Source organism: Phocoena phocoena, chromosome 11 (assembly GCF_963924675.1).
Source record: "Phocoena phocoena chromosome 11, mPhoPho1.1, whole genome shotgun sequence".
Lineage (NCBI taxonomy): Eukaryota > Metazoa > Chordata > Mammalia > Artiodactyla > Phocoenidae > Phocoena > Phocoena phocoena.
In genome coordinates, this window is record NC_089229.1 from 10,235,657 (window position 1) to 10,249,606 (window position 13,950).

At 61.2% G+C, this 13,950-nt stretch overlaps 1 protein-coding gene and 1 pseudogene across 1 annotated transcript; one reads left to right on the forward strand and one right to left on the reverse strand.

The window, feature by feature from the left end:
- Positions 1 to 1,881: 1,881 nt before the first annotated feature.
- Positions 1,882 to 5,365, reverse strand: LOC136131316 (uncharacterized; annotated as a pseudogene).
- SOX10 (SRY-box transcription factor 10) lies at positions 4,604 to 13,775 on the forward strand. Its single transcript, XM_065887030.1, has 5 exons — positions 4,604 to 4,792; positions 5,035 to 5,037; positions 5,286 to 5,797; positions 10,414 to 10,682; positions 13,072 to 13,775. Exons 3-5 carry the CDS (start codon positions 5,364 to 5,366, stop codon positions 13,773 to 13,775), a joined length of 1,407 nt encoding a protein of 468 aa, XP_065743102.1. The 5' UTR covers positions 4,604 to 4,792; positions 5,035 to 5,037; positions 5,286 to 5,363.
- Positions 13,776 to 13,950: the final 175 nt, after the last annotated feature.

Consider the following 13,950-nt stretch of genomic DNA (forward strand, 5'->3'; position numbering starts at 1 on the left):
AAGGGGAGACGGGTCTGGATGCCCGGCTGGCTGCGCAGTGAGGAGGTGAGGCAGCTATGAAGCCATCATCCTCTCCTCCACGGGAAAGTAATACAGGAAAAGAATTCCAACCAGGGCGTGTCCAGGAGTGCGTCCCTGAAGAGAGGGCCTCTGAGCTGGGCTGCAAGCAGTGACGACGGGGAGGGGAAACGCAGAGCAAGTGCAGAGGCCTGGGGGGCGGTGGGGGGCCGTGCCTGGGGTCCAGAGGCAGTAGTAGAGCAGCATATGATCAGAGGCTGGGCTACGAGGGAAACTGCGGGCACCAGGCCGCGCCCTCCCATCATTAGCTGGGTCAGCCCGGGCTCATCACTGAACGTCTCTGTGCCTCAGTTTCCTTCCTAGAAGGAGAATAATGACAGCACCTACTGAGAGAGTTGTTGAGACTCCAGGGACAGAGGGGCCCGGAGCTGGGCCGGCCCACAGGGGGGCTGTGGAAGTGCGGGCCTTCGCTGTTGAGGGGCACAGCAGGAGAGGCCTACCCGTGAGGAGGTTATCACACACCACCCTGGTCTGATGCTGGGATTCAACAGGCAGATTACAAACTCCTGAGGCTAACCCACGGTGGCTGCTCTGTGAACACCTGTGCACTTGAACTGACGTCAGCATTCCCCACCTCTCAGTCCCCAAACTACTTTTTCTAACTAACTGTGGAGCACTTACTCCACACCAAATGTGTATGTGTGTGTGTTCTTTTCTTTTTTTTTAATTTCGCCTCCCTGCATGGGGTGGGATCTTAGTTCCCCAAACAGGGATCAAAGCCAGGCCCCAGCAGTGAAAGGGCCGAGTCCTAACCACTGGACCACCAGGGAATTCCCTGTGTATTCTTATTTAATTCTCCCATCCACTTGGGATACGGTGATATATAAAATCATCAACATTTTATACATGCAAAAACCAAGTCCTGAGAGGTTAACAGCATAATCCACCCAAGGCCATATGGATACTAGTGGCAGGATTTCCTGACTCCAAGACCAATGCTCCTTCCACTGCACCCGAACCCAGAAGAACACACCTGTCCAGAGGTGGGGGAGCTCCCACCACCCCCCGACCGTACAGTCACCCAGACTAAGCTTTTGTCTCAGTCAGTATTGTACCCTTGACCCTGACCTGTGCCCCTCAGCCCTCCCCCTTTCCAATGCACAGCCCCTCCCATGCCACACCCCACAATTCCCTGCACACCCCAGGGTCACTGCAGTTCTGGTCTCCAGCTCCGGGGTCCGGAGCCCAGCACTCTCCCCTCTCCCTGGAGATTTTGGGTCCTGCAGAGGGTCACCGCCGCCTCAGGGTTCCAGAGACCCCAGTGAGGGAAAGCAAGGCCTCCCAGAGAGCTTCAAAAAGGAAACATGTCTGGACCCCATGCCCAGAAATTCAGAATTAGCCAGTCTGCAGAGGATCCAGGCTTCAATGTTTCTTTAAGACTCCACAGTGACCCTAACGTGGAGCGAGACTTAGAAGCGGTACTCAAGGCGATTGCTGGGAGCGGGTCAGAAACGGGGAGCTGGGCCCAGGCCTGAGGAACGAGTGAGAGGACAGCCTGGCCCACGCAGGTCTCACCCCCACAGTGCCTAGAGGTGGGAAAGTGCCTTCCCTGCTCAGCCCTGGCTCGGCTGAACAGGAGATTTCGCCATCTCACCTCGGGGTGTTCTGAGAGGCAGGCCAGGCAAGATGGTCATCACCCCAGGGGACAGATGAGCCACTGGGAACCCGGACGGGGAGCCAAGGGTGGGCCTTCCACAAAGCAGGACCAGTGCCCCAAGAGGGGGACTCGGGGAGCTAAGGGGTTAAGGGTCACAGCGAACCGAAGCAGCTCCGCCAGGCAGGGGCATCAGCGGGCTTTGGGCTTTACGTTTGACTGACAGAATTTCATTTGCTCTCCTCCTCTCAGGGGCCCATCTGAGGAGTAAATCTGGGACCAGCTTCACAGAGCCCAGGTTGGATCGCAGGAAAGCCCTGCTGCTCCTGAAAGGCCTCTGCCCAGGGAAGGAAGCCTGAACCTCGCCATCATACTCTCACGTTGGGCCCTCCCTGCTGGGGAGAGAGCACAGGCCAGACGGTGCACCAGGCATCACACCTCACCCGGAATGGGCAGGTGGGATTCGGGGTGTGGCAAGGGGGTCACCAGCATCCTTGGGGAAGGGTCAGGAATGAGGGGGAAGAGGATCCCTCCCACCCCGAGCAGGGAAGGGAGCAGAAGCGGGCGCCGACCAGAAGCTTGTTCTGTTAAGGGCAGAGGCACCGGTGTCCTCATCTAGGAGCCCTCCCCCTCTCCAAACTCCCTGCTCTCCAGGGATGCATATGGATCCTTCACCCTCCCCTGCTGGAGAAAGCTGGGCCCCAGGGGCCTGCAACAGATGGAGGGGATCAGAGTTGCCCGCATGGTGGGCAGTGTGTTCACAGCACGGGGTACCCCACCCACGCACAGCCTGCCCCCCTGCAGGCCCACCTGCCTCATCCAGCACCTCTCAGCAGAGAGCCCACATAGCACTGTGGAAACAGGAAGAGAGGGACAGAGAGAGAGAGAGACAGAGGGAAGGGAAGAGAGGGGCCCCTTCTGTCCAGTGTGGCTTTTCTGCAGACCCAGAGCACCCACTGCCACCCCCACCCCCATCCTGGCACAGCTGGGCCAAGGAGGGTAGGGGAGGAGGCGGGGAGTCGAAAGGGGAGCTGTGGGACCCCACACCTGGCTTCCTACCCTCCACAGCCACCCCTCCCTGCCCCAGGGGGTCTCAGGCCAAGTCACAGACGCCACAGGCACCACACCTCCTCGAGAGGAGGAACCGAGGGGGTGGAAGGATGAGCGGGGACCCACCGGGATCGAGAGATGCCACGCAGGCGGGCAGCGGGCGGGCAGCAGCAAGTGTCGGAGACTGCTGAGGGTAGCCAGACACGACCGGCTGGAGGCTCGTCCCTCTGTCCCTCTGTCCATCCAGGGCGGCTCCTCTCTGGGCGGTTCTGAGGCCAGGCGGGCGCTGTTAAAAAGCTTTTTATGTGTGTGTGTGTTAATCACATGATTGCCGTTCACCTGTATTTCGAACAAAGACAGCTCACTGTTTCAAGGCCCCGAACAAGAGTCTGGGCACAGGGAAGAGAAGGGAGGCGGGGGGGGGGGGGGGGGGGGATGGGGGGGGGGAGGAGGGTTGGCAGCGCCGGGGGTGGCGTCGAGGAAAACTGGGGGGAGATTGTCCAAGGCCGGCGAGCGACAGAAAGAGAAAACCCTTATCAAACTCCTAATTCACTGGGCTCGGAGGGCCCAGACACACTGGCCCGATTGTCTGGCTGGTTGTGTGTGTGCGAGCGTGTGTGTGTGTGTGTGTGTTCCAGTGTCCGCTCCTCCCACCCCCAACATGCCTTCGCCTCGTGTGACTACCTCATTGTGTCCCACTACCCACCCCTCCACCCCCTTGGCCTTTCCCAAGCATGAGGCCTTGCCTAGGCCCCCTTCCCAGCCCCACTCCAGACAGGACTCCCTTGGGGTGGGCCTGGGGCCTCGCCCAGCTGCTGAGGAGCTCAGAGCCATCCATGGTCGCCAGTGCGGCCCAGGCTCCATCTGTCCTCCACACACACCCTCACCTCTGCCTCAACACCCACCTTTTGAGAAGAGAGAGGGGCTGCGATCTGTGGAGGAGAGGCCTGGGGAAGCCTTAGATGATGAGCAGGACAGAAAAATGGAGGGGTCACCCTGCTGGGGAGGGGGCTGAGGGGAGCAGTGAGCAGAGAGGAGGAAGAGAGAGGCAGGGCAACTCCCCACTCTTTCTCGGGGGGGGGGGCGGAAATCATGATAACCAGGATTGAGACTCACCCTACCAGGGTGGAGGGAGTTGGGTGCCAGGAAGTAGGGCCCCAGAAGCCTTTCAGACCTACTTGGAGAGGGACCCCAGCCCAGCTCACGCCCAGCCTCCTGCACGTAAGTCCTGTCCCTCTACCTTGAGCCAGCCCAGCCCTTGCGGTGCTGGGTGTCCGGTGAGAGGGGACCAGGGGTCAAGCTGGGGCATCGGCACTGGGTAGGGGTGCACAGCTTCTCCCCGCCTCACCAGGTATGGACCTGCAATCTTCCTCTCTTTCTGTTTAAGGTGAGAAAGAGAGGGCAGCCCGGGTGCGGGCAGGAGGTGGGGTGAGACAGGCTGGCACTCAACGAGAGGTCTTAAGTGAAGCGACACAGGCCAGCGCCCCACATGTGACAGAGGCTTCACCTGCCTTCTCCTCATTCCTCCCCAATCCTCTGCCAACTGCCCATCCCTCCACCTGAGGCAGAGGTGGGGGGTCCCAGTGGAGCCCAATTTTCCTTCAAGCTACAGGTTGTGACCCTGCCCACCTGCATCCATTGGCTTTCCTGGCCTGACCACCCCACTCCTACACCTCCCAGGATGGGCCTGGGGCAGCAGCGCAGGGAGCGGGCATGGGGGGGGGGGGGCCTGGCGGAGGAGCCCTGAGTGTTGGGGATGAAGGAAAGCGCTGGAGGCTCCACCTTCTGCCCTTCCCTCCCTCCCCTCCCCCTCCCCCTCTCCCCCTCCTTCCTTCCCCAGCCCTCGGCAGCAGCTCAGCGCTCAGTCAGTCTCAGGCTGTCCGGCCAGGGTGGTTGGTGGTGAGGATTCAGGCTCCGTCCTGACAAGGCCGTGGCCTGAAGCTCAGGGCCCCCAGCCCCTCCCTCCCAGCCCACCAGCGTCCCCCACCCAGCCCCGAGCTGGACCGCACACCTTGGGACACGGTTTTCCACTTCCTAAGGACGAGCCCCAGACTGGAGGAGAGGTCCGAGGTGAGTGCGCAGCCCGCTCCTCCCTTCCGGGGCCCAGGCCCGGGACCCTGCGGTGGGGCGTGGGGTGGCGAGAGGCTGACACCCGCATCTGCCCCCCACCCAGCTCCTCCAGGCACCGTCGGGGCAGGCGGAAGGGAAGAAGGAAAGGTGAGAGAAAAGGTGGGAAATTCCAGGAGCCAGGATTAGAGCAGAATAAAGAGTCCGTTTTTCTTCCTTTCCATCAACAAACCTCCACCCAAGAGGAGGTTTTTAAAAAAAAAAACCCAAACCCACCCACACCAAGAGACGGTTGGGACCAGGTGGCGGGAAGACACGGAGGCGGGAGCTAGGAGGCCGAGCCAGGGTCTAGCATGTGCGCGGGGCCCAGGGTCTGTGGTGGGTTTAGGGGGAGCCGGGCAGACGCCACCTCGGGGCCGTGCCTGCATCGCGTCCCGCGCCGCGACGCCGTCGGGGCTGCGCGCACTCCTCCCATCGCACCCGCCTTCCCGTCCAGGTGGGCGTTGGACTCTTTGCGAGGACCCCGGCGGCGGGCCCCGGGGAGGCGGCCGAGGCGGCGGCGGCCGGGGGCGACATGGCGGAGGAGCAGGACCTGTCCGAGGTGGAGCTGAGCCCCGTGGGCTCCGAGGAGCCGCGCTGCCTGTCCCCGGGGAGCGCGCCCTCTCTGGGGCCCGACGGCGGCGGTGGAGGCGGCGGATCGGGCCTGCGAGCCAGCCCGGGGCCCGGCGAGCTGGGCAAGGTCAAGAAGGAGCAGCAGGACGGCGAGGCGGACGATGACAAGTTCCCCGTGTGCATCCGCGAGGCCGTCAGCCAGGTGCTCAGCGGCTACGACTGGACGCTGGTGCCCATGCCCGTGCGCGTCAACGGCGCCAGCAAGAGCAAACCGCACGTCAAGCGGCCCATGAACGCCTTCATGGTGTGGGCGCAGGCAGCGCGCAGGAAGCTGGCGGACCAGTACCCGCACCTGCACAACGCCGAGCTCAGCAAGACGCTGGGCAAGCTCTGGAGGTGAGCGACCCCGACCCGCCTCCGGGGAGCTCCCGCGGGCCCCCTACCTGCGGGTGGATTCGGGCTAGACGGGCACTGCCTGAGCCTTTCTCCTGGGGCAGCCACCGCCTTGATGGGGGGACTGGAAGGCCAGCTGGGTGCATCGGACCCGCCCTTCCCCCAGTACCCCTTTGTGGTTGCGCTCGCTCGGATCTCCAGCGGCCTAGGCCCGGCTCCCCAGCCGGGGCAGCGGGCTGGAAGGCGCCCCCTCGCGGTTGGAATTCTGTCGGTGGCAGGCGCTCGGGCCTGGGTTTCTTGGGGCGAGAGTGAAGGCGGAAGGGAGGGAAGGCTGGTGGAGGGCTCCACACCACAGGGCTCCACTAACCCCTTCCACAGGCAAGCCACTCAAGGGTGCCACTGCCGCCGGTCAGGGGGATTCGGGGGAAACGCTTGGGAAGGAACTGAAGGCCGGGCTGGAGAGGCAGGGAAACTGAGGCAGCCAGGTGGAGGGCTGGGGGAGTGAGATGGGGTGGGGTGGGGGGGGTGCAGACAAGGAATTCAGATCCGGGTCTTTGAAAGGGTGAGGGATGGAGAACTGCTGAGGGCAACTCGGCCACTGCAGGATCTTGTCCTACCTCAGCTGCCTTCTCTGTGCCCTTCTGACCACCCTTCCTTCAGGCCGGGGGCTTCTTCTTCCCCCAGGGAAGGGGACACATGGAAAGAAGCCTCCCCCTCCCACCCGGCCCCAGAGCTGCCAGGCCCGTCTCTTCCCCTCCCTCCCTCTCCCAGTCCAGGCGCCATCTTCTTTTCCAGGGCCCCACCCAGCAGTAACCTCCTACCCCTCCAGCCCTAGACCTGAGAGCCCTGGCCAGGAGGAAACGTTGGTGCCTTGCCTACCCAGGGTCCCTCAGAGTCCCAGGTTCTCTGGAAGCAGCCCAAACCTCTGGGAAAAACAGCCCTCGAGGAGGAAGGCGGCCTCACCTCAGGTCTGGGGCTTAGGCTGGCCCCTTGGGAATATGTTGTTGACCGGGACAACCCCGCCCCCCAAGGAGTCCTGGGCAGCTCAGATCGAGAGCAAGGGCTCCAGAAGATGTGTATCTGCAGAGGTTACCTGATTCCCCACTGGACTGCCCAAGAGATAGGCCCAGAGAGGCAAAGGGACCACCAAGGCCACGTAACAGCTTGGGGCAGAGCCAGGGCCAGAACCGAGGTCTCCTGGCTCTTCGTCCAGTGGTCTTCCCACACACCATCCTTGGTGACAGAAGTGGGTCACGCCTCCACTCTAAGACACAGTCAGGAGGTGGGGAGGGTGAGGGCAGAGAAGAGCAGGAGCGAGGAGCCTCTGAGCTACAGAAAGTTTGGGCTTTGTCAGAGGGGCCTGCCACCCTCCTGCCGCTGCCCTCCCCCTGCCGGCCCCAGCACAGTGCAGACTGGCCTAGAAGGCCAAAGGCTTAAGGTGGTGGAAGGCGCGGGAGGGCCCCCAAGAGACCTAGAGGAATTCCCATCCAGCCCCCTGGCCCCGCCCTTGGCCATGTGTCTGCTAAAGGCCTTGGTGCTCCTTCCCGTCCCGCTCTCAGCGCTCTGCTCACCCCAGCAGGCGCTGGGCTCAGTGGCCAACCTGCTGCATGGACTCAGAGGGTCTAACCCTGCCCAGGAGCAGAGGTCAAAGCTAGCTCCTCTGCCCAAGGTCCATCCACACTGTGGCAGGGCTCAGCCAGGCCAGTACCCTTGGTGCCATGGGACAGAGAACAGCAAGTGAGAGACGGACAACCAGGAGGGAGACAGGCAGACAAAACAGGCCCTGGGACCACGAGCAGACCACAGTGAGGGCATCAAAGCAAGGATGGACACCCTGCTTCTCCCCCACGCCATTGCCAAGGATTTAAAATTGGACCCTCCATCGTCCCTGTCTGTCCCCGTTCCCTTAGCCCAGGCATGGGCTACCTCAGAAGGACTTGTTCCTGGCCGCCACTCAAGCTGTGCGCACAGGGGCCCAGGGTGCCCCCCAGGGGCCAACCTGGGGTGGGGCAATCAGGAAAGCAGGCACTGCTTACTCAGGACCCAACCCCAGACAATGGCAAGGATCAAAGGCTACGCCAACAGGGGGCGGGCTACCTAGAGCCTGGGTGGGGGCCCCAGGAAACATCTGTATATGCACTGGGCTGGCCAGTCTCTCCAGGGGCTCCTCCTGGATTTCCCCCCCACCCCCGGCCCAGGCTCATGACTCCCAGGCTGTCAGGAAGGGGTATGGTTATCTGGGCAGAACTGGAAATCAGGGGCCCTACACCTGAGAAGAGAAAGACATGCATACAGACTGTGTGGGGTGCTGGAAGGGGGTTGGGGTCAGACACACCAGCGTCCAGGTCCTGGCTCCTAAATGGCTGGGGGAGCGCCGACAGTCACGCTCACCTTCGGTGCCCGCCTGGGAAAGGACTGTTAGATGTTGTTCACGTGGTGCTGGGGGTATACAGGTTGGCCCGCCTGGAGAGAATAATTACAGCAGGCTGGAGCCTCTCCCGACTCCCAGGTCCCTTCCCTGACAGGAGCAGGTGAAGTGGCAGCCAGTGCCCCACCGTGGAAGCCCCCCAGATGGGGTTCCAGTTTGGGTGGGGAACCAGCCTACCCCCTCCCCATCCCTATTCCAGACCTTGGAGACCCAGAGATGAAGTGAAGTACAGATGAGTATGAGGTTTGTAGTTAGAGCTGTGGTGACTGAGGGCTGGCGCTGGAGTCAAGATTAAGTTTGGGATTGGGTTTACGTGGTGGGGCAGGGCGGGTTTGGGGTCAGGAGAGAGCCTGAAAAGAGCCGAGATTGAAGGTCTGGGTGCGGCTGGGTGGTTTGGGGGTGAGGTTAGCATTGGGCTAAAGCTGGCCATCCCCCCACCCCGCCCCCGGGCTAGATTTCTATCGAGGTCAGGGTACTGCTGGGAACTAGCATGGGAGGTGCCAATGGGATGCAGTGTTGGAATCTTCCCTCTCTTCTGGCCTGTGCCCTGGCTCCGTGCCCCCTGCCATTTTCTTGCTGATTCACATCCGGTTGCCAGCTGGACAGAGGGTACAGGGAAGGTTTGGGGTGGAAGAGGGAGTGCAGTGTCCCCAGACATCCTGGGAGCCTCTGTGCCGGGGCCACAGCTGGCTGAGGTGCCCTCACACGCAGCTTCTCCCCTCACCACACACACACCATTGGGCCTGCCCCACCTACTCCCCTAGGCTGGCTGGGGTTGCGGGGTGAGCACAGCTGGGGTGAGCACAGCTGGGGTGAAAAAGGCTGCATCCCACTCCCTCACCCCTGAGGCCTTGGTCTGGGGTCTCCATCCCATCACTCAGCTAGAGGGACCCTTGGAAAGTGAGAGTTGCACTAGGGCTGGGCCGGGTGGCCGAGGGGGAGGGCAGCCAGGGGAGGCTAAGCCGCAGAGGAATGCCGCTGCCCGCTAGGAGGTGCCTGGTGTGACCACCCCCTCCCATCCTGGGCAGGGAGGGCTCAGCCTTCTGCTGACTGGGTGAAGAGGGCGCCCACTGTGGCGGGGGGGTGGGCAGCTGGAGAGAGAGGCCCTTTGGGCCAAAGGACAGAGCTGCTCCCACAGAGTGCCATATGTCTCGGAGTCTGAGTGTGTGTTCTTTCCCCTGAGCCCCTCTTTGAGGTACCCCATCCTGCCCTCCTCACCCTGAGCAGCCAAGCCCTGAACTCCCCCTGCCCCAGCCCTGGCCTGAGGCTGGAGTACCCCTGCTTGAAGTGGGCAGGGGTACTGTCTTCAGGGGCTGCCTTCCATTGGCTGGGCTTGGACTGGGGACGAGGTCTGTCTGCCCCTGTCCAGGGTCTCAGAAGAGAGTCTAGCTTCCTTTACCCTCTGTCACCCCCCTGGACAAGGAGATCTGATCTCCCCCCAGGAGGCAGTGGCTCCTACATAGTAAGGGACACTCACATCCTGCCCCCTAGGCCCCACCACACTGGGATTCACAAAAATCCAGATTCTAGAGTTGAGGGGTTCCACGCCAGGTCCTCCTGTCCACCCACCCCACAAGCAGCATTAGAATTGCACCTGTTACTCAAGGTGCCAGTCCCCCATCCCCAGGTCTGGTGCACAGCACTTCACAGCCATTATCTTGGCCAATCCCACACCTGGTGAAGTAGGTATTATCATCCCCGTTTTATAGGTGAAGAAACTAAGGCTCAGAGAAGTGACTTGCCCACGGTCACACAGCTAGTAAGTAGCAGACACTGGGCTCTTCCCCCTCACCATGCTGCTTCTGTTTGCACACCTCCAGTCCCAGGGAGCTCACCCCCTAACGAGGCAGCCAGCTCCACTTGCAGACAGCTTTGATGACGGGAAACATTTTCTCTTCCTTGAACTGAAGGAAGCTCTATGCCTCTTGTAAGCTCTATTCTAACTCCATGCTCAGGGGCTGCCAGGAGCAGCAGGCTGATTCCTCTCTCAGACTCCAGCCCCCGAGAGATTTGGGGCAGAGATCACTGCCCTATGAGGCTGTGGTGCCTTGGGCTCACATCCTCCAGTCCATAAATCAAATGGCACAGCCCCCTGCCCGCTGGGCTCCCCGTCCCGGGGCCTCATTTCTTCCAGGGCAGACACTCATGATGTCTCCCCCCTCTGCTGCCTCCCCCAAACACCCCACCCCAGGCTGCTGAATGAGAGTGACAAGCGCCCCTTCATTGAGGAGGCCGAGCGGCTCCGGATGCAGCACAAGAAGGATCACCCAGATTACAAGTACCAGCCGCGGAGGCGGAAGAACGGGAAGGCGGCCCAGGGAGAGTCAGAGTGCCCAGGCGGGGAGGCCGAGCAGGGCAGTGCTGCTGCCATCCAGGCCCACTACAAGAGCGCCCACCTGGACCACCGGCACCCGGGCGAGGGCTCCCCGATGTCAGATGGAAACCCTGAGCACCCCTCGGGTGAGCACGGAGCTGGGAGCTTGGGTTGGGGGAGGCTGGGCGGTGGGGAGAGGCAAAGGCTGGCTGGCTTGAGACCCGAGGCTCTGGGAAGGGCTGGCCGGGCTGGGTGGTTGCCCAGCTAGGGTGCAGGGGCCCAGAGGGAGCTCGGTGAGGACTCAGGTGTCAGGCGAGGCGGCTGGGCAAGAGGGCTCTGACCAGGACTGATAGAAGGGGCACTGCTTTGGGGTGAAGACACCAGTTAAGGAGGCCATGGAGGCCAGTGGGGGAGTTACACCAAAGAAAAGTGGGACAGGACGATTTTGAGAAATGGGAGAGCAGATGAAGGGGAGATCACTGCCTCTTTCCCGCCTCCCAGTCTGGTGGGGGAGACACGGCATGTGACATTGAGCACATGCCACGGATGAGCCAGACACAGGGTATCTATCCTGTTTCCTTCTCATGAATGTTAATAACAGCTACCATTAACTGAGTACCTACCGTGTGCCAGGCACACATCCAATCACTCTAAACTGTGATGAGGCAGTCACACTGCCTGAGGTGAGACCTCAGCTCTGGCAAATTACTCTCATTTTACAGAGAGAAAACTCTACAGAAAACTGAGGGTAACTTGCCATACAGCTGAGGTCTAAGCCCAGGTGGTCTGGCTCCGGGGCCTCTGCCGGCACCACAGCTGCCTCACTTGTGTCCGTAGCATACAGAACACCGTGCTTGGGGTCAGGCACGTTGGTAAGTCTCAGTGAGCAGAGCTCTGCCTTCAGAAGACACGCTCCGAGTACCCCTTTGTGCCAGACCTGGAAGCAGACACCAGGCATACAAACGAGAAGCCACGGTCCCTGGCCTCAGGAGCCCACTCTAGAGGGATGAAAACAACTGAATTAGCACAGGGTGAAACGAATGCACACAAAGCCCATGAGGGGGCATGACCTCTAGGGAGGAGGCATCGACCTGTCCACCCAGTCGGTCTCCAAAGATACCCAGCTACCCACCAGACTCTGGTCAAGGAAAGCTTCCAGAAGGAGGCCATGTCTGAGCTGCTTGGTACCACCTTTGTTTTACTAATAAGGAAACTGATGAGAAGATAGGGGGTCTGCCCAGGGTCACACAGTAAGTGACAGAGGCGGGATTCAAACTCAAAGTCTAGACACTCTGGCCAGCACAGGACTCAGCATTGCCTCTGGTCTGATGAAGGCACAGGCCTGCCCTCAAGGAGCGTCTGGTTTCCGAGACCATGAACATGTTCTCTCTCCGATGGGATCCTCAGTCCAGCCATTCCGCCCTCACACTCCTTCGGAGATTCAGGGACACACCGGAAGACCTTGGACCTTGTACAGAACAACCAGTTCACTATATTACTGTGGGCCTGGGCTTCCTCTTCCCCTTCAACAGCTCAGCTACTCCTCCTCAGTGAGACCTTCCCCACGTCCCCAGGGCAGGGTGAGCAGCTTCCTGCGCTGATCCCCTGAGCCCTTCACACATCCCCTCATCACAGCACTTCGGATGCTGCCCTCTAGCCATGTGTGGGTCCCTGGATCTCCCCCAAGACTAGGAGCTTGTGCAGACAAGGACCCATTTGATTTACATTTGTATCCCCTACGCCTGGCACAGTGCCTGGCACTTAGCAGTGCCCCCTAAGTGTTTGCTGAATGAATGTGTGAATGAGCAAATGGACAGACAAAGGAACGGGGTAGAGCAGGTCACTTATCTCATTGCTCTCCTGAACAGGCAGGGAGAAAGCTGGAGGAACAATGGGACAGCGCGGTGTGTGATGGGAGCTGAGAGCATGGTCGGGGGCACTGGATCACAGGGAAGGTTTCCTTGAATAAGGGGCACTTGAGGTGGCCTTGGGAGGAAGGAGGGGGTTGGAGGTGACACATCGCTGTTCAGGGCCCAGGGCTGGAGGAGGCCCAGGCGAGCCAGCAAAAGCGATGAGGGCGGCAGAGGTCAGCAGAGGGAGCGGCCAGCAGAGGCTGTGTGCTTAAGAGAGAACAGGCGAGCCCAGACCCACAGGCCAGACCCCATCGGGCTCAACAGTTAAGGAACAATGGGAGCAGGGAGGGAAGCCGACTTCAGCTGGTGTGAGGAAGAACTTTCCAATGGGAAGGGCTTTGCAAAATGAAGCAGGCCTCTCCAGGAGGTGGGTGACGTGGGAGTCCTATTTTGGTAGGAGACAGGACTCATTCCTAAGATTGGGGAACTTCATAAATAACTGGAGATCAACCCAAGATCATTACATGCCACCTCGGGCTGCCCAAACATGTAAAACTTGCAGGGTCATGCAGTGATCAGTCCTCAGCCCCTGGAGGCATCTTGTCTGAAAGTGAACCATCAGAATCCAGCAGCCTCTGACCTCGGTTCCTGCTTCCTTTCTCTCTGTCTCCCTCCCCCGCAGGCCAGAGCCATGGCCCGCCCACCCCTCCGACCACCCCGAAGACAGAGCTGCAGTCGGGCAAGGCAGACCCCAAGCGGGATGGGCGCTCCATGGGGGAGGGCGGGAAGCCTCACATCGACTTCGGCAACGTGGACATCGGTGAGATCAGCCACGAGGTAATGTCCAACATGGAGACCTTTGATGTGGCTGAGTTGGACCAGTACCTGCCGCCCAACGGGCACCCGGGCCATGTGGGCAGCTACTCGGCAGCTGGCTACGGGCTGGGCAGCGCCCTGGCTGTGGCCAGTGGACACTCTGCCTGGATCTCCAAGCCTCCAGGTGTGGCTCTGCCCACGGTCTCGCCACCTGGTGTGGATGCCAAAGCCCAGGTGAAGACGGAGACCGCGGGGCCCCAGGGGCCCCCGCACTACACTGACCAGCCGTCCACCTCACAGATCGCCTACACCTCCCTCAGTCTGCCCCACTATGGCTCTGCCTTCCCCTCCATCTCCCGCCCCCAGTTTGACTACTCTGACCATCAGCCCTCAGGACCCTATTATGGCCATTCAGGCCAGACCTCTGGCCTCTACTCGGCCTTCTCCTACATGGGGCCCTCACAGCGGCCCCTCTACACGGCCATCTCTGACCCCAGCCCCTCAGGGCCCCAGTCCCACAGCCCCACACACTGGGAGCAGCCAGTATATACGACGCTGTCCCGGCCTTAAAGAAGGCCCCGTCACCACCACCCTCGCCCTGCCCCTTCCCCCAGCCCTCGCGCCCTGTTCCTCGCCCATCTCAGGCCCGGTGGCGGCTGTGGAGGCAGCTGCAGAGGCTGACAGCTGAGGGAAGGCCTTCTGTCTGGCCCACTGCCTTTGATGACCCCACCCCGTCCTATCCAGA